The 19211-nt window shown below is 36.7% G+C and overlaps 4 protein-coding genes across 8 annotated transcripts; 3 read left to right on the top strand and 1 right to left on the bottom strand.

Annotated features, from left to right (window-relative positions):
- On the top strand, nucleotides 6038-9206 carry LOC109708278 (uncharacterized protein At2g38710-like). Of its 5 annotated transcripts, none has more exons than XM_020229946.1 (7): nucleotides 6038-6279; nucleotides 7346-7465; nucleotides 7817-7931; nucleotides 8015-8068; nucleotides 8186-8263; nucleotides 8389-8482; nucleotides 8755-9206. In XM_020229946.1, the coding sequence occupies exons 1-7, from the start codon at nucleotides 6173-6175 to the stop codon at nucleotides 8973-8975; spliced, it is 789 nt and encodes a 262-aa protein (XP_020085535.1). In that variant the 5' UTR covers nucleotides 6038-6172; the 3' UTR covers nucleotides 8976-9206. The 5 variants fall into 5 exon arrangements, with proteins under 5 accessions (XP_020085535.1, XP_020085536.1, XP_020085538.1 ...); XM_020229948.1 differs by lacking the exon at nucleotides 6038-6279 and adding an exon at nucleotides 6322-6359; XM_020229947.1 differs by lacking the exon at nucleotides 8186-8263.
- Nucleotides 9721-11617, top strand: LOC109707870. Its single transcript, XM_020229396.1, has 4 exons — nucleotides 9721-10056; nucleotides 10146-10309; nucleotides 10816-11010; nucleotides 11456-11617. Exons 1-4 carry the CDS (start codon nucleotides 9972-9974, stop codon nucleotides 11615-11617), a joined length of 606 nt encoding a protein of 201 aa, XP_020084985.1. The 5' UTR covers nucleotides 9721-9971.
- Nucleotides 11781-14593, bottom strand: LOC109707171 (mitochondrial carnitine/acylcarnitine carrier-like protein). Its single transcript, XM_020228284.1, has 3 exons — nucleotides 14456-14593; nucleotides 12857-13248; nucleotides 11781-12617 (listed from the first exon to the last, which is right to left on the bottom strand). Exons 1-3 carry the CDS (start codon nucleotides 14471-14473, stop codon nucleotides 12116-12118), a joined length of 912 nt encoding a protein of 303 aa, XP_020083873.1. The 5' UTR covers nucleotides 14474-14593; the 3' UTR covers nucleotides 11781-12115.
- LOC109707201 lies at nucleotides 15088-17986 on the top strand. The gene is made up of 5 exons (XM_020228325.1): nucleotides 15088-15218; nucleotides 15918-16053; nucleotides 16772-16865; nucleotides 17443-17523; nucleotides 17628-17986. The coding sequence occupies exons 1-5, from the start codon at nucleotides 15185-15187 to the stop codon at nucleotides 17763-17765; spliced, it is 483 nt and encodes a 160-aa protein (XP_020083914.1). The 5' UTR covers nucleotides 15088-15184; the 3' UTR covers nucleotides 17766-17986.

Here is a 19211-nt window from a genome sequence, read left to right as displayed (position 1 = left end):
TTCACTATATATAAAATAATTGTATAATTTTATCAATCATTTAAACTTATTATTTATAAATAAATAGGTGGATATGTATAATATCTTTATATTTTTCAATAATTCTTCAACTTATCAATTGGCACATTTAAATTTTTTCATATATCTAATTTCAATATGTAAATCAAACTTTAAAAATTTAAATGATTCTCTCATTTTTTTTATCAAATTTAATAACTATAATTAGTTTTTTTGTGAGAGATAGGTAGTACGTTATTCGCTTTGTTTATTTCATTTAGAAATAAACTTAGCTAGAAATGTGAATCAACTAGAATTCGAACTTGGGACCTCGAATACCAACCATCAAGTCCTTTGCCACTTGCTCTAGGGATGGTCGGTACAACTATAATTAGTTAAAATTTATTAAGTCAACATACACAATCACATTATATAAAAATTTAGAAAAAATTTATTTTTTATATTTTAAATAAAATTAGTTTTTTTAAAAATTAATTTTTTACACAAATCTTGTGTTGCCTAAAAAGTTTTATTGCTATGAATTTATTTACAAGCATTTTTATTTATTCATATACAAGTATATATATAAATATATTATTTATTTATTTATTTATTTATTATTGCTAATTTGTAGGTAATCCTATTTCTCACCAACTGCTGTAGTTTGGAATTGAAACCAATTCAGATGTAATTCTAACTATAGTATTTGGACTTTTTTGTGCAGTCGCAACTGTAGCAGTTGGACTCAATTGCACTAAACCAAATACCAAAATTGAAGTTATATGCATTTGCAAATGCATTGTAGTTGCAAATGCGTGCAATCAAACAGGCCCTTAATGTAGTTGATTAGTACCCAACAAAGGACAACCAATTACCCACAGACGTACCAAGGGTCTAATAAAGTATTTTATAGATGAGTATTTTTTTATCATAGCACACAAACTTTGCTTAATTAATTTGGTCCCTAATGATTGTTCAACAAACATGTAGTTTATTTACACTATCTCTCGGCATGTTTTGGTGTGCTCGATCATGGGTAACAAATAAAAAAGAGCATTTTAAAAAGTGATACCACTACTAATTATCAATTAATATTTATATCATCTTCTAGATTTGCAGCTATCATGCATGTTATCTTTTCATAAAAAGTGATAAATAGAATTTAACAATAAAAAAAATTAAAGTCAACTGCAATTGAATTATAGTTTAGTGACTATTGTAGCTAGTAGAATTATATTACTATACTCTCGATAGCACCAAACGATTGGTGCTATCGAGTTTTCGGCAGTTGGATAAAATGATGTGAGGTTAGAATGATAGTGGTCCCTTAGGGTTGAATGAGTGATTGGTTGAATAATGTGATCTAACGGTGGAAATGATCAAGGAGTAGATTTAACAGCAAAATATTCGATAATATCAAAAACTTGGTACTATCAGTAGTATAGTAGCCGGATTCATTGCAGTATATTTTATTATCTTTAATTAAGTCAAGTAAATTAACTAGACATCTGACCATAGGTGTTATATATTACTGCATAGTGTTACTGTACGCCTGCTATTTAAGAGTGGTCACCCAATAGTTTATTACTGCGGCAAACCTGCCACGTGCCAAAGGATATTAATTAGCTTTGGTTTTACTCGTCTGTTTTATTCATGAATGTATGGCACTATTTAATTTATTGTACCGTGGCCGCATTCTTAGTTACCAATTCTAATCCGTTGGGCAATTACTACTAGGCAGATCTTACAAATATCTCTCGTTTAAAACTGTTCATGTTCTCAGCGTACTACTGTTAGTAATTACTCTAGTTTAGTAGGTGAATGACGCACATCATATTTCGAAATTGAAACTTTCGGTACTAATAATAATAATAATAATAATCAGACTACTCTTTAGCCAACAACGTACGTAATTACGTAGGGTCGGTCAGAATCTTCATGATTAATATATATAGTAGTATGCTGGTAATATCATACGGCCGGAGAATTTAAATTCAAATGTGTTTAGCTAGGGCCATACTGAGAATATACATTCAATGATCGCTCAGTGAAGTGAAATCAAGGAGATTCGCAAAGTACCTTAACGAGAGACAACTGGGTGCGCCCGTACATTTAATATGAATAGCAGATCATCGGTGGCAGCAGCATTGATAAAAAAGGATAGATGGTGGCCCAAGAAGACATTATTATTAATTAGCTGCAGCCTGCAGCCTTAGACCAAAATAGCATATGTAGACACTGTTGCAGAGTTTGGCTTTTTCCTTCCATGGAACATCCTCACGCTCCACCCATGTGCCTCAATCTCAATAATCTCTCTCTCTCTCTCTCTGATCCAAGTAACTAATTAAGCAAAACAACACAATAGGGGTTGTGTAAAGCGCAGAGAAGAAGCAACTGAGTCGATCGATCCCTGGTGGGGAGGACCGCTTTGCCCCAGGGGACCATTCTCTTTTCGATCTAACATGTGAAACAAGTGTACGTACCGTGGCTTAAGTTTTTACAGTGTGTTATAACTTATAACAAGTGCTGTATTAAAGTACTAGTATCATTTGCTTCTGGTCAGATGCAATAAATTTGATTTTTTGTTTTTTAGACTCGGAACCTCATTTTAATTATTTTTCACTGTAGCGGAAACTCTTGATTAGAGCCAGGTATATGTTGTGGAAAGCAAAAACAAGAGCATAAGCAAACAACCCCTTTATTATGCAGAATATTTAGACTTTGTTTTAAATAGGCGGATGCTGTTTCTACTCAAATAGCTAGCATATGGGCTCAATGGAAACTGAAACCAAATATTTTCTGCTTTGCGATCTTAGGATGCAATTTTGTGTGAGTATGAGAGAGAGAGAGAGAGAGAGAGAGAGAGAGAGAGAGAGAGAGAGAGAGAGAGAGAGAGAGAGGTGGGATTGCTAGGAATTGTACTCTCTGGATCATTTAGAGAGGAGAGCACTTTTTTTTTTCCCCGAGAGAAAGCTAGTAAAACATCTCATTTATTTTAGTTTCTAAAAAATAAATTCACTCGGTTATAAATATAAAGTAATTAAATTTCAAATTTAAAATTTTAAGTATTACCGACCGGTCCTAGAGCAAGTGGCAAAAAGTTTGGTGATTGATACCCGAGTTTTCAAGTTTGAATTTTAATTGATTCACATTTCTAACTAAGTTTATTTTTAAATGAAATAAATAAAGCAGATATCATACTACTTAATATCTCTCTAAAAAAAAAAAATATTTAAGTATCAATCATCAAATGTTTAGCTAATTGCGCTGAGTATGGTCGGTCAAAGATGAGAGAAGACCTATTGATCTATATCAAGAGCGCGCCGGAATCTTAAGTACGCTTTAACAACGACTCAACGAGTGTGTTGGTATGTTGTGAATATCAGTGTTTACGAACAATGGGCGTCAGTGTAAGTGCATATAGAGAGAGAGAGAGAGATTGGTATGCTGTGAATCTCAGTGTTTACGAACAATTGGCGTCAGTGTAAGTGCATTTATATATAGAGAGAGAGAAAAGGACTGCTGTGCTTTTCATGCTCCTAAACTATTTTCGATGATGAAATTTTCGAATCGACGATCGGCTTCGTTAGACTTGATCTAGCGTATTTAAAGTTTCTAGAAAATAATTTTTGCGAATTTTTGATATCATTTACCTAACAATCGAAAGGATTCAAAATCAATAAATTTTAACGGCTGAAAATAAAAATTCTATAAAAAGTGATGATATAGCACTAAAATTTTCGATTAGAAATATTGATCTTATTGTAGATAGTATAAAGAATTTTGTATCAAAATTTCATCTAATTTGAATACTTCTACACCGTTAAACTTGAAAACGGTAGATATCAACCATTAAAAATGATTGATTTTGAATCCTTTCGATCATTAGGTAAATGATATCAAAAAATTGCAAAAATTATTTTATAGAAACTTCAAATACGCTAGATCAAGTTTAACGGAGTCGATCGTCGATTCGAAAATTTCATCATTGAAAACGGTTCAGGAGCATGGAGGCCTCTGTGCTCCTGAGAGCACAACAGTCTTGCTCATAGAAAGCAGGATATATATATCGACGAAAATTTCATCATTGAAAACGGTTCAGGAGCACGGAGGCCTCCGTGCTCCTGAGAGCACAGCAGTCTTGCTCATAGAACGCAGGATATATATATATATATATATATATATATATAGAGAGAGAGAGAGAGAGAGAGAGAGAGAGAGAGAGAGAGAGAGAGAGAGAGAGCTAATATGGTATACTATCGGTAGCATGGAGACCTCCGTGCTACCAAGTTATTTTCAATGATGCAACTTCCAAATTAACGATCGGTTTCGTTAAACTTGATCTACATTATTAAAAGTATTTGAAAACTAAATTTCATAATTTTTTGGCATCATTTACCTATCAAACGAGTAGTCTAAAAATGAACGACTGAAAATAAAAATCTTATAAAAAATAATGATAAAAAACTTGAATGCAAAATCAAAAATACTGACCTTACTCTAAACAGTGACATTTTTTTTTAATAGTTTCTAACTATTTTTAATAGTGTAGATCAAATTTAACGGAGCCAATCGTCGATTTGGAAGCCACATAATTAAAAACAACTTGGTAGTACGGAGACTTTCATGTTATCGATAGTATACCAGCCTAACTCTATATATATATATATATATATATATATAGAGAGAGAGAGAGAGAGAGAGAGAGAGAGAGAGAGAATGGGTCCTCCAAATATGTTGAAGAGAATCTGCTATATGAAAGAGTAGTACGTACCCCACTCTTTTCAGTACCCCACTCTTTTCAGCTACGATCCAAACAATCGCATTTACCATGGGCGCCTTCGGTTCCCACTCGTTTCACTAGGGGACTGGTTTTGTGAGCCTCTCTGGAGGTGTTTTCTTCTTGATTACTGGTACCATGTTCTCATATTCATTTGTACAAATAGTACTATATTTACTGTTCAATGGCAATTGAGAGACTTGACTCTGCTGCTTATTACACGATATATGGGGTAACCGTGTACATTGCGTACTGAATCTTTTTATCATATTTATTAAGCTTAACAACGCGCTAAAGTTTATATTTTATTTGCTATGTGAGTTCTAATCTCTGTATCTGAATGGCAACGATACAAAAGGCTCGAGCCATCTTAGTTTAGTCTTTGGTTCAGACAAAAAAATAAAAAGAAAAATCACTCCCCTCGAATTGGTCAGGCCCACTGGAGTTTCTATAAAGGACATTTAATTCTTTACTTCGTGGGCAAAATTGACATCCAGCCCATTTTACGCATTCGGCCTATTTAGGCCCAAATAAATAATATGATAGTGGGCCTTCACCTTTAGTGGGCCATAAGGCCCATTAGACTATCAAGAGAACAAGGAAAAGTTGCTTTAACCACTCTATTTTTACGTCTAGTAAGTAGTAAGTAAAAATTTGCTTAAAAATGGAAATTACCATGGCGCACACTCCGAAGTAGGGCTGAAAGCGAATATAAATATTTAAATTTAATATCTAATACATATTTGTGCATGAATTTACATTCAAAAAAAAAAAAAAGTGACTGCGAATATAGATTCTTATAAAATTTGATCATATTCTTCATCCCTAATAAGAGATAAGAGAGTGTTAATGTTAATGTTAATAAATATTATAGGGGAGTAAAGTTGTTTTCTAACATGCTCTTCCTTTATTGTACTATAAATTTTATATATCAAAATTATATTTATATATTATTAAAATATTTATTAAATAAAATATAAGTATATAAATTTTTGAACATGTACGAATTTTTAATTGCATTACGTGTTTTATTTATGCTAAAAGTAGTTTATATGTACATATATGTTTGCATCTAAATCTAAATTTATACATGAAGAAAATTATGAGTACATGTATGATTTTTGTCAAAATCCCTATCAATTTGACCGTTTCCACTGCTACTCACAGTTCTTCCCAAAAGGCCAAAACCATATTCCCCGAGCTCCACGCCTCCACCCCAAGGAGCATCTCCTCCTCTCCCTTTCCCCCTCCTCCCCTTCCTCTACCCCTATCCTCCTCCTCCTCCTCCTCCTCCTCATCCTCATCCTCGATTCCTCGACCCCGATCGTCCTCGAACGCTCCCCATCGTCGAGGTCGATCGATCGCACCGCGACTCGCCGCTTCTCGCGCTCCACGATGGTGTGCGCCAATCGCGAAATGGCGGTGTATTGCTTCGACACCCTCGTCGCCCACTACAACTGTGAACAACCCGCTCCCCCGGCCTTCGAGGAGGAAGGCGAGCAGTAAGGGTTTAGCTTCGATTCCCCTGTAAATTTCATTCCAATTTGGGGTTTTGATCGATGCTTGGCGTGTTTCTGATGAGGTTTGGAGTTGATTTGGCCTGATTTCGTCTTAAATTTGGTTCCTTTTTTGGGGGTGGTGTCGTTGCGGTAATTGTTGTTAATTGAGCTGTTGATCTGTGGAGATTGAGATAATTAGGGAATTTCTATCTATTCAGTGGACATTAGTGGAAAAGTTCCCTCTTTTAAACCTATATTCGGAGTTGCTATATTGACTTCGAATGAAACAATCGAATAGTGGTATTATGTCTTACGACTACGCACGAATATTGTTACGGTTATGATATTAACTATAGGGTGTTGAACGAGAGTGATTTCATCAAGGAGGAGGGATGGATTGTTTACGACCTTGCCAATCGAGCTACAAAACTGCGCTTTACATATGCCTTTTCAATGATAATAAAAAGGGATAGAACTCAAATTAGCTGAAAAATAAGGTGAGGGGAAGTGTTTGCCATGAAACCTAAAGCGAGTTGGCAAGTTGAATTTACTATCTTGTCGGTTGCGGTTGGGCTCGTGTATATGTTATCATCATCGGGAATAAACTTGTCATTCTAGCATTTTTTTTTTTTTCTTTTTTGTTGTTTTTTGTGGACAAATGTTTTTTTTCCCCTCCTTATATCCAGTACTCTGATTAAGTATAGTTACTTTCTTCAAGTACAATGATAGTAATCTTACTCGTTTCCATGCTAGCATTTAAGTAGTCTCTTGTAAATCTGGTTATTTTGCAGGTTTTCTGATTTTGGACGTTAGGAGTTGGTGTTGCCTGAAACAGTTGTTCGTACCCGATACTGCTGTTATTTTAGCTTAGAATTCGTTGCCATTCTATAGATTGTAATGGAGTTCTTTGTTGGATCTTGATGTCTTTCCTTACGGGAGTTCTTATGGACCCGTAATAATCTTTGTGGCACTTTTGACCTTCATTATGACTATAGTAATTGGAATTATCCTCTCTTTTCTAGAAATTGATATTTTGTTTTTATGTTTGATTATGATATTTTGATTTCAGCCCCTTGTTTGTTACTTGGAAAAAAGCAACCAGTGGCGGAGAGCCGCGCCTGCGAGGATGCATAGGAACTTTAGAAGGTCGTCGCTTGATCAATGGCTTTAGGGATTATGCATTAACGAGGTATTGTTGTTTTCTCTTTACATATTTTTGCAGAATGTTCAGGGATTTATGGTTTGAGGATTTTGAGTTTAACAAAGAGGATAAATTGAGAATCTAGTTGATAGATGGTTCAGTCAGATGCTAGCTATACCGCTCTAACCAATGGGAGATGGGCTGCAGTTTTGACTCTTCATGACTGCGTAACCAATTCATCCCTTTTTTATTTTAAATTTTAAATTAAAACATGTGGTTATGGGGATAATAAATTTGTAATTTATGAGTCTCACAAAAAAATAAAGAGGCAATTTTGGAGAAACCTTGCATTCTATGCTGTGAATCATGAACAATAATTATTATTCCATGTTTTTTCAGCGCTCTGAAAGACCGACGCTTCCCACCAATACAGGCTAAAGAATTACCATATTTGGAATGCACAGTTTCTATACTTACTAACTATGAAACTGCTCTCCATTTCCTTGATTGGGAGGTTTGCTTCCTTTTCTTTCTTTCTTTTTGTGCTTTTAATGCAATATTTTCTTTTTTTATTTTTCTTACCCTTGATCTCTACAGTGTAGAAGAGGAAATTCCCCACTTGCTACATTGCCCGCCTTTTATGATCCAATGGTGATAACAATCATGAAGATAATCTTAATGTTTTGGTGAACCAAGGTGTTCTTAGTTAACACTAGGCAAAAACACATTATTTCTCCGTACCCGTTAATATTGGGAATCGACATGTAGGGAAATATTGGAGTCGAATTCCAAAAATCCGAGATCCTGATGTCAACTTCATCGGCTTCTCTTTCGTTTTGCACGCATGTGCGTGTTACTTGCCCTTAAGTAGTATAATTCATGGTAGAAAATATAAGGATATCATATTCTACAGTCGTCTAGTTTAGTAGTTTGAGTGCTTGTAGTGATAGAAGCTGTTGTTTTTTGTGCAGATAGGTAAGCATGGTTTGATCATTGAGTTTACTGACCCTGATTGCAACATTAGGCGCAGTGCGACTTACTTGCCCGAGATTGCCGCACAGGAAGGTGAATTCCTTTTTCTTCTTGGTCTTCATCTCGTTTGATATCAGAGAATCATTATTAACTTCTGCAACAATGCCTTTTAATATTATAAAATGTAATATATTTCTCCGAAGGAAAGCTGGGAGGGGAGACTAAAGGCTGTGTTTTCTTTTTAAATCTTTTTTCTTTTGCCTGATTCATAAGAAATTACCTGCATATGCATGAACTGTATTTACTTACTCGTGAATGGAGACACTTGTATATCTGTTCTCTAACCTCCCAATAATTCCGAACAGGCTGGACAAAGATCGAAACAATCGACTCGCTAATGAACAAAGCAGGCTACTATGGCTTCATCAATGAGTCGCTACGAAAGAAGCTTCACGTGACACGCTACGAGAGCACCCTATACACCATGCACTACAGTGACTACGCATTGTACGTTGAGATGACCAGAGGCGAGGTCCCTGGGTTCATTGGGTCTTCCACCATCAATGGGGTGAAACCCAACCATTGATTATTCTTACCTCACCCAGCTTTGTTGTAATTTTAAAGCTGTGAAGGTATATACATTTACACTTTGATCTTATTGATATGCTATCTTATTTATCTTAAGAAAATGGAGAGGGGATGCCAATTAAGTTCCCCATAACTATTGCAATGTTATGTAAGAGTTATCTATTTGTGATCTAAGATTTCCCTGTTCTACGTTGTTGTAATGGATTAGACATCTATTTCTCGAGTTGAACTTGGGCTCTGCACCAAACTTTTANTCACCGCACGTGGAGCGTAACCAAAAGTTTGTTGGGTCTAAAAGAAAAATGAAAAAACTGGCTTGGCTTAAACAAAGTATACATCTTAAATCCCTATTATTTAAGGCCCTTAATAACATTGCTTATCTTATCATTTTGTTTTACTAAAAGTTAATTTGAGTTTTGTGAATTTTAAAATTAAAGGTTCGTAAGATTTACACCTATAAATAGTTATGTTCCATCCCTCTTTCGATATCTCTGATGAGGCCATTTTGGCCTTATGTTGATTGATATAGGAAAAGCAGAAGCTTCAGGTCGGAGAATTTGCTTTTCAATTCCAAAAACTCATTTTAGCTATCGAACGCAGCAATATATATATCTTTTTTTTGGAAAAAAATTATTTCAAAAGCCAAAATTAAACAGAAAAATTATTATTGTTATTATTTTTTGAGAGATAGATAGTATACTACCTACTTTGTTTAGAAATAAACTTAACTAAAAATATGAATCGGGTACCAACCATCAAGTTCTTTACCACGTGCACTAGGGACGGCCGATAATAGAAAAAATTGTTTGAGGACTAAATATCTGAATTTTGCTTCTCGGTTTCAAAAGCAGAGCCCATGCAAAAGTAAAACAAGTGCACCAACTCCACCGGACACGCAAGAAGTGTTAGCCGAACAGTTGCATGGTTCTAATTCTCGGCTCAGATCGTTGCCCGAGCATTTAATTAGTTAAGCATACGTGGAGTGTTAAGAGAAATGTTAGAGAGAGAAAAAAATGGAAGGAGCAAGAAGGAGATCTCCTGCGCCATTGTTGCCGAGGTTGGATCGCCTCGATGCCCTGGTAAACAAAACTCCCTACATCAATCACGCTCTTATTGATGCATCCATTTCTTTTACTAGATATCATGGATTATATTAATAACGTCTCAGATGGAGTATTTACAAGAAGCAATGTCGTTGGCGCGCCCACGCCCGCGCCTGCGCCCTTCGCCAGGACCAGATCATGCGTCCCGCTGCAGATGGCGGTGGAAGAAGCCCATGAAAAGGGATCCGTGTTGGATCGTGTTGCGCGCCTCGAACATCGATTGGCTCAGGTACAAATTGACTCCTCTTTTAAAATAATTAAGCAACTGAATATGTGAATCTTTTTTAATTATCTCTGTATTGACTAAAATCTCATCTATGTTCGGAGAATATCTGGACATCGTACGGATCTAAACTCATTGATCATTTTAGTTCCTTGAATCTTTGTTTATTGATAAATTCGTAAATAACTAATACAATTGAAAATTGGTAAACTAACTCTTTTTCTCTGTCATCTGGCTCCAGCAATTGAAGATCTTATTTTCCCCGTTGAAAATGTAAATTCTTTTCAGCATTGCATGATAGCATGTACCTATCTATCATCAATCATCAATTTGCATTTAAACCTCTCTTTGTTTTTTGCAAATTCTTTCTCATCAGTGTGGTGAATAATAGAATTTCGAACACTGCAAACTTGTTTTCCCGCATTTATGTTCCCATAAGCTAGAACTAATGGTTTATGATTATTATTATTAGCTACTAATGGTTATTGTGCTTTAAACATTTGCTGCTGCAGCTAAGCTTAAAAATGGAGGGGAGCAGCGTATCGAGCTCTTCCACGGTGCATTCGTCGGAAAATCCGTCTCTAACAATTAGGCAAATTTCAAGCGGCAGGGAGCAGTTTTTCTCCTGTCAAAGCTTCAATGATCAATTTCTCGAGTGCCAAGATAAGAGCCAACAAACAGTGAATACTAATAACCACTCTTTACAGGTGAGTTTTAACAGCTTTTCATTCTACTGTTGATATTTGCATGGACACTTGCTAGCAATTATGATATTCAAATCGCAATCGCAATCGCAATCGCAATAGCAAGGGTATATATATCATTTAGGACCTCTTTGGCCTGACCAGAACTTCTGCAAAGTGCTGTTGAGTGCAGCAATTGAAAAGGCACTGCATCTTTCGTATTGATACACCTGGACAGTTTTCCACTACAGCAAAAGCAAAAGCAAAAGCTTCGTCTACGAGTCTTTTGTTCAAAAGTCCAATTCCACTTCTTACACAACGCCGCCATAATGTGCTTACAATACATTAATCATGTTAAAGAACAAGAAGAAGAAAGCAATGAAACAGTATCCGAATAAAAAAGCTAAACTTGTATAATTCTGTTACTCATTTATAACCAACTTAAACCTTCCAATTTATGGTCAAAAAGGGGGAAATTGTTGGAGATAAGCAAATGCCAAAGAGGTCTTTCGAAGGGCAAGGACACTCACATGTGACAGAATATCCAACTGATACAAGGAAGAACAAGAAGAAAAATAGGAAGAAGAAACCACACAAGAGTTGGCGCTGTAAGAGATTACTTGGATGCTAATTGTACTCGAAATATTCTTTGTGTATCTTATTCAGATTCTGAGAAAGAAAAGATACAAGATAAGCCATGTTGTTGTAGTTCTCTGCTGGATGAATCATAGTAAAATTTCTTCATTCGCCATCTTAGTTCTGCCTTTTGGTTTGAACTCTGATGGGCGTTAATGTGTAATAACACAGTCTCCTACAATAATTGCTTACTGTTCCATTAGTCAGCATTGGCTTCTTGTTTCAGAATGTTTCTGATAATTACTTACAATACTCTAGATGGTACACCTAATTTCTCTAGATATTTCCAATAACCAAAATTTTGTTGCTAACTTTTTCTAGTAGTGAAACTTAAGCTTATTTCCACAAGCAAGGAAGTAATGAGACATAAATGTATAGCAGTTAAGATGATCACTTAAATTCTCCTTTTCTCTTCGACGACTACTTCAACAGGAAAAGAATTATCTGCATGAATCAAAGCCGCAAATCCTATTGACTATGATTTAGTAGAAAATCATCCAAGGCTAGATCTAGTCACCTCATATGCCAAGAAGCACGCTGCATTGGCCGGCACGCTGCGAACCATGGCTGGTCCAAAGCCCCTGTAAAGGCCCTTGATTCCCTCCGATGCATATATCTTCTTAAAGGCGTCAATGGTTCCGGAGTACTTTGGATTCCTGTAGTCATCGACCTGAATCACACTCTTCACAACATCGGTTGGGTAGACCGCGAGCCAGAATGACGCGCCGGCAAGCCCTCCAGCAACCAATAGAGAGCCGCTTCCCAAGTTGGATGTATCAGGCCCACCTGCAAAGTATTGCTTAAAGGCTTGATAGACACCAAAGGCCGCAGCATTTCCGGGGACTTCGCGAGCCAAGGTCGGGACCAGGCCTTTGAACAGGCCTCTAAGACCGCCTTCTGATTTAAGAACATGTCTTGCCACGTCCATCGGTCCTTTGTATTTTACAGCACCTGAAGAAGAAGCTGAATCTGCTAAGGCACTTTGGGCTTGCAACCTGCTTTACAATGTAAAGCAAGCAAATACACATGCAAAAGGTGTATTAGTAAAGCGTATAACATGTTTAAATAATCTAAATCATCAGTCAACAAAAGAAGTTAAAAGGAAAAAAAAAAAAACTAATGTAGGTAGGAAGAAGTCATTCCTCAAAGTAAGTTGCATCGTAGGAGGAGATTGAACTTTGTGCGTCTTAAAAGAAAAGTTCATGAAAACAACTTAATCCTTCAATACACTTGCCTGCACTTAATCAGTTCAGTAGGACACGCCAGAAAAGAAACAGCGACTCCGGCACCAGCACCACACACGGCCTGCTGACCCACAGTCAGTGGAGCCCCGGGCTCGGACCTAAGCAAAGCCTCCATTTGTCCCCTGACAGTAAAGAGAACAGCATTGAAGGCCGCGACAGTGGCGAGTGGGGCTCCCATACCTTTATATAAGCCTTTAAGTCCCTCAGAAGCTACTGTTTGTTTTGCTGCATCAATGGCGCCGGAATACTTGGGGAGTTGACCGGGAAGTGGGGCTGGCTGGCTTTGGAGTTTGACCTTAATGGTGTCGAATGGGTGGCCAACGATCAGCTGCGCAGCCCCTCCCACCGTTCCAGCAGTCAAATCCTTGGCTATATTTGCCATCTGTCATTTGAAAAATCATGAGAAAGTTAGCTTTCGCAGGCGTTAAACCGAACAAACATTCCAATTAATTGTGCAGATAGTTTTCACAATGAGTCGCCAACGAAACTAAACTAACTAATCAAAATTACCCATACTACTAACTATCCGAGAGGTCTGTACATACAAGTGTTCATGGCAATCAGAATACTAGGTCTAGGTAATATTGCGAGAGGCAAATTGAGCCTTTAGCACAGAAATAGCATCAAGGCTAAATTGCTGTAGAAGCTCATTTCACAGAGGATGAGCATAGCCCTATGCCTTCTTCTGGAATTTGTTTTTAATAAGAAATTTACAAGCAAAAAGATTGTCTTGTAAGATGTATGAAAATTTTGGATTTTCATGTAGCTTGGCAAGGAATTTCGAGTTGTGGATACAAGAGCCTTTAATAAGACCTCTTAAAAAAGCAAAATTTTATAAGAGAATCAAGAAAAATTAAACATATGTTACTATAATGTACTCTGATTTGTTCAGCTTTCCTTGAATGAAGTAACATTTCGACGAACATGATGAAATTAAGCCAAATTAAGCAAAATTTGAAACAAAAACTACCTATAAATAAGAACAAACCGCTGTTTGTGATTGTAAACATCTGTAAATATAACAGTTCGAATTTTTTTGGCTATTTCGGGCCCGAAATTCGTAGGATGATAGAAGACCAAGTTGACTAACAACTACTTTTTTTTTTTTTTTTTCTTTTTACGCAAACGACTACTCAAATTACAAGTTATGCTAATTACAGACATGGCACAGATACGAAAAAACAAAAGATGATTAATTCCAGAAAAATCCTTGAGTTTGTATTCCATGGGGCATCTAAAATCAACTACAAACTTAAAAAAAATTTGCATTATTTATGAACAAGCAACGGTACTTGACACATCAAATTGGGGACCGGGATGATGCTAAAAGTATAATTTGCCTCGAATATTCACATCTGGAATCATTCCTATTCATGATTCACTCAGTAGTTTGGATCATAAAAGCAAATCCTGGAGAACCCGAGATTCATTCCATTCAACACATTCCTATTCATGATTCACTCAGTAGTTTGGATCATAAAAGCAAATCCTGGAGAACCCGAGATTCATTCCATTCAACACAAAACGAAAAGGGGGAATCAGCATAGTTATATAGCAATTAAGAGCGGCGGAGAAAGAGAACACTTTACCTTTTTAGTAGAACCCATTATTCTCCTTCCTATGAGCTGTGGTGAATTTGGAAGGTAATAACAATTCCAAATCACTGTTCGAAAAAAAAAAAGAGAGAAAAAAGAATCGCTTAAATAAGAATAAGAATCGCTTGAATTTGTGTAAAATATATACTATATTATTATGGTTTATGAACTCATGAACGAATGGATCCACTTCTTTTTATAGAAAACTTGGTTTTTATATATATATAGAAAACTCGTTGGTAAAGGAGGAGGGGTGGTGACTAGTGAACTGCTTAATATTTAATTAATTTCTCTCTTCTCATGTAGTTTCCGCAAAGGCCCAATCCATTGGGAGATAATGGGCCGCGTAGGCCCAGTCCATCTGGTCAGCCCATTAAGAGTTTTTTTTAATTCCTTTTTTAATTTTTTTTAAAGAAAAATGCGTTACGTAATCTCCAGCTGTACGATGTAAGAACGAACGGCGGAGATTAAATGTTCCCGCACGATTCCGTACGACGGGCGGAGTCCCCAAACGAGCTCCTCGCGTTCGCTATTTCGCATTCCCTATCCGACCCTATCATTTTTGCAAAATCCCCACTTTTTACGCTTGTATCGGAGTGAAACGCTGAGGGCAATTTCGGAAAAGAGAGGAGCACCAAGGTAACCCTCCATAGGTGACAGGGCTTCTTCTTCTTGTTTAAACTCCCCCTCCGCCTCCCTCGTCTTTGTGATCTCGCGACGACCATGGCGACCTCTTCAACTACGCATTCCCTCTACGGTGAGCTCCCCTTCTTCCTCTCCTCCATTGCTTTCATGGTGTTCTCCTCGTTACTAGGCTCTGCGATTCAGTGATTAGGGTTTCCCTTCTCGATCATGTGTTCTGCCCTTTCTCGAATTTGGAGTCGGAACAATCACCAAATCTTTGTTTGATGCTTCCCTTATGCAATTTGGTAATCTGGGAGAATCGCCAAACTCTAATTTTAGATCTCCCCTTGTTTCATTTGAGAATCTGGCTCGGTTTATAATCCTTCTAATTCCCTTTACTCCCTCTTTTATTTGTTTATTTATTTGGGATTTTCGTTGTTATTAATTAGTTTCAGTTCCGCGCTCGAACTCGCTGGATTCATGGATTAGCTACAAATTTTCATGAATTGCATCTATAAACTCTATAACCATTAATATAATGCTTGCAATTCATATAGTAAGAAGGATTCCAGGATACGGCTATTATATCACCAAAATGCATTTATAGATGATTCAATAAACAAATATGAAGCTCTTAAGTCTCAATTGTTGTAGACAGAATTAACCATATTGAAGCTCGTAAGTCTTAATTGTTGTTTTCTGTGCTTCATGTCGAAATAGAAATGTATATTGTACTTTTTGGCGCCTTCGCAATCAGTCATATTGTAAAATCTTCTGTATTTGTCTCGTTAGATAATGTTTATATTCTCTTAAGTTCTTTTTGTGTTTTAAGGTGGAACTTCTATCAAGACATTTCCTCAGTCCAACAAGCTGAAGTTATTGAGCAGCCACAGGTCTCAATTAGCAATAAGTCAGAGCTTGACAAAATCAAATCATCGCAGGAATGTATCCGTCCGTGCTGAGTTTAGGTAGTAAATATTTGCCAATTTTATGATTTTTTTTTTTCTTCCCTCTCTCTGGTTAGAGAAGACTAGTCTATTATGGGCATACAACAGTGATATGCAGTCTTTTCCTAAATGACATGTTTCTGTTATTCTAAAATTAAAATTACTTAGCAAATTATATGTTTTCTTCTAATTTTTTAAAACTTCGAGAGAATGGCAGACTTCATTATGTGTCTACTTTATAATATCAGATTTTCATCTTGTTAACATGGTGTAAACCACGAACTACTTTATATGCTGTCACAATCTTTATTGCAGTTGCAATCTTTATTACACTTTAACATTCCAATATTATTGAGAGACGTACTTTATTTCCTTAATTGAATTGGTTTGAGTTGGTGATGAAGGCCTTTATTCGTTAGTATCCTGCTTCTCGAGGGACGAGGATAAAGAAAGGAGAAAGTGATTAGTACTTTTTCCACTGTCCCCTTTCTGTTCTGATTCACGCTGAAAAATGTGTTATCCAGATGGGTTATTTGACCAAACTTCCATTACGGCCCAAATTGACACAGACATAGAGTTGAACTACGTTGGCTGGGCCACGAATAAATTGCCCTGTTTACACATACTGCTGTTCTGATTTTTTAATACTTACAGTGCTGTTGCTAAAAATTTGGAATATTCCCTTCGACTGTTTTCTAGTAAATACTAGAATAGATTATATTTGAATTTGCTCATGCAGCGATGGTTCTAGAGGTGGAGGTGGTGATTTTGTTGCCGGTTTCCTTCTAGGAGGAGCTGTCTTTGGTACATTGGCATATGTCTTTGCTCCACAGGTATAAACCTACCTACTGAAACTGACCTGCTTTATAAGAATGCTAGCATTTCTATGGCGGTACATCTTGCGGTTAAAGTTTTTATATGCTTTGTAAGTAGTACAAAAAAAATAAAATAGTTGAGATATATAGTTGCAGCATCTTGAAATACTGAAGGCTTAGTTGAACTTTCAATTCCTTTAATATGAACCCCTAAAGGCTAAACCGTAAGCTTTCTTTTATTTATTTTTGCGCTGGTTTCTTGCATAGCTAACCAGCAAAAGATATTTGTTTGATTTGCCTATTAGCTGACTGATTTTCCTACTGCACCAATTTAGTTTCAGTTCTTGATGCTATAGCTTTCCATGATTGATAAGGAAAATCATTTGATAATGTTGATCATGATGAACCAAGATGAGAGATTGACAAATAAAAGCCCTTTATTCTTTAAGCCTCTTTTAAAGCAAAGGAATGGAGCAGTTTGCTTGGCTGATTACATTTGAAGTTGCATGGATGTCGATATTATGTGCAAATAATTGTTGAACTTACATTTTCCTTGTTGTCTCTAGTGTTGAGTGGAATTCTCTTATTGATGCAGATCAGGAAATCGGTGCTGAATGAGAATGAAGATGGATTTAGGAAGGCCAAACGACCATTATATTATGACGAAGGTCTGGAGGTGAGCAAAGTAATTTTTCCTATTATTGGTTTGTTGCCAGCCATTTAGTACGCGCAATTTGCTAATATCCCTTGTTGAAACGTCGTTGTGGATTACGGATGCAGAAAACTCGTCAAACTCTTAATGATAAGATAAATCAGCTGAATTCTGCAATTGACAACGTTTCCTCGCGGTTGAGGCGTGCGAAGAATGTGGAGACTGAACCTGCTGAAACCGAATCAGAAGTAGAATCAACTGCATAGATTTTGTGTTTCGGTTTGTTCTTTTTCAGTTCAATGCCTTTCTATGTTCTCTCTCGCTGCTGGTACTGATGGTTCACAACGCTTGTTATTTATCCTCTTCCGAGACCTGCTTTGTATGATCATATTATAATTATCTATGTTCTTTGAACAATAACCGGGCTCTTAACTGAAGCTGCTTATGTATCCGTGGAATGGATTGGACTCTTTTCTCTTTGTTGTCAGCTTAAGCTACTTCTGGATAAACTGGCTCGGCTTGATAAAGAGTAAAAGATACATCTAATACGATAGATTTAGAGATATCAGTCGTCATTTATGAAATATACTCGAATCTACCGACTCTCTTTCTTTTAGTACTTAGAACAACAGTAGGTGAGTATGGTTAGATTTTGCAACTTGTTATCAAACTGTTCCAAAGTGAGTGTGCTACTCCAGGGTTTAACTCAGGTGAATGTTGGGTGATTCATGGTCCCGTGGCACAGTATTCGGCTGTTTCTTTGAAGAGAGATTAAGAGATGGTGTGGTGCTTGTTCTCATCATAGATTAGAGCTAAAAAATGAACTTGACCTGGGAGAGCAACAAGTTTGCTCAAAGTGTTGCGGCTGCTAATGGGCCGGACATAGACCCGGAAAGACTCTGGGTCCAGCCATGGCCCACCCTTGACCTGCTAGATTGGTCAGTGAAGTTTGACCAAACATTTTTGCTAATCGATTAAATTGAACTAGTCGGGTCCACATGGAGTTGACTAAACTCTTTCTGATGATGTAAGGATTTGGAGTAGCCAAAAATCCCCATCTAGTTGCATGCCGCAATTTTTGAATCTTTAATTTGAAATTTAAAATGCCCCTTTCGAAAAATCAGGTTTATCATATGAAAGCTGGACCAATTTAGTGGATTCTAATCAGTAATTTGTCAGGAGAGTTGTCAGAAACTTACTTTCCATACTAGGTTTCCATTTTTTCCCCTCCCCCCTCCTATGCATCCTTCAACTGTTTAATTTTTTGGGGGTGTGTGTTTACTATTTGGCGCACAAAACTCAACTGGGTTGTGTTGACTGGGTTCCATATAATTCCAGTAATTAAGACACTAAAGTTAGGCCTCCTTCTCGTACCTAACAACTGTCTTTTTGTACATAAATCAATTCAGAAGCAGTTGTTATTGACCAGTCAGCCTCTATTATTTATTTATTTTACATTTCTTTTTCGTTTTCTCCATTAGTTTTAAGTTTTGGCTCCGGAGGCTGGTAATAATACTGAGCCCACTTCATTCCGCTATTTCAACTCGTTTGCTGAGATTAAGATTGATAATCCGAGACGTTGAAGGCCAGTTTAGGTCTTACTGTTACTGTGTTTGATGACCTACTGTTAAGATGCTGGATACTTAATTTAAAGATTTTATTTTGACCAGACGTTCAGAAGCTAGATGTGTAATTCGTCATCACTCTTCTAG

Source organism: Ananas comosus, linkage group 3 (assembly GCF_001540865.1).
Source record: "Ananas comosus cultivar F153 linkage group 3, ASM154086v1, whole genome shotgun sequence".
Lineage (NCBI taxonomy): Eukaryota > Viridiplantae > Streptophyta > Magnoliopsida > Poales > Bromeliaceae > Ananas > Ananas comosus.
Note: the sequence above shows the minus strand (reverse complement) of the source record. Positions and strands in the feature narration are given on the sequence as shown.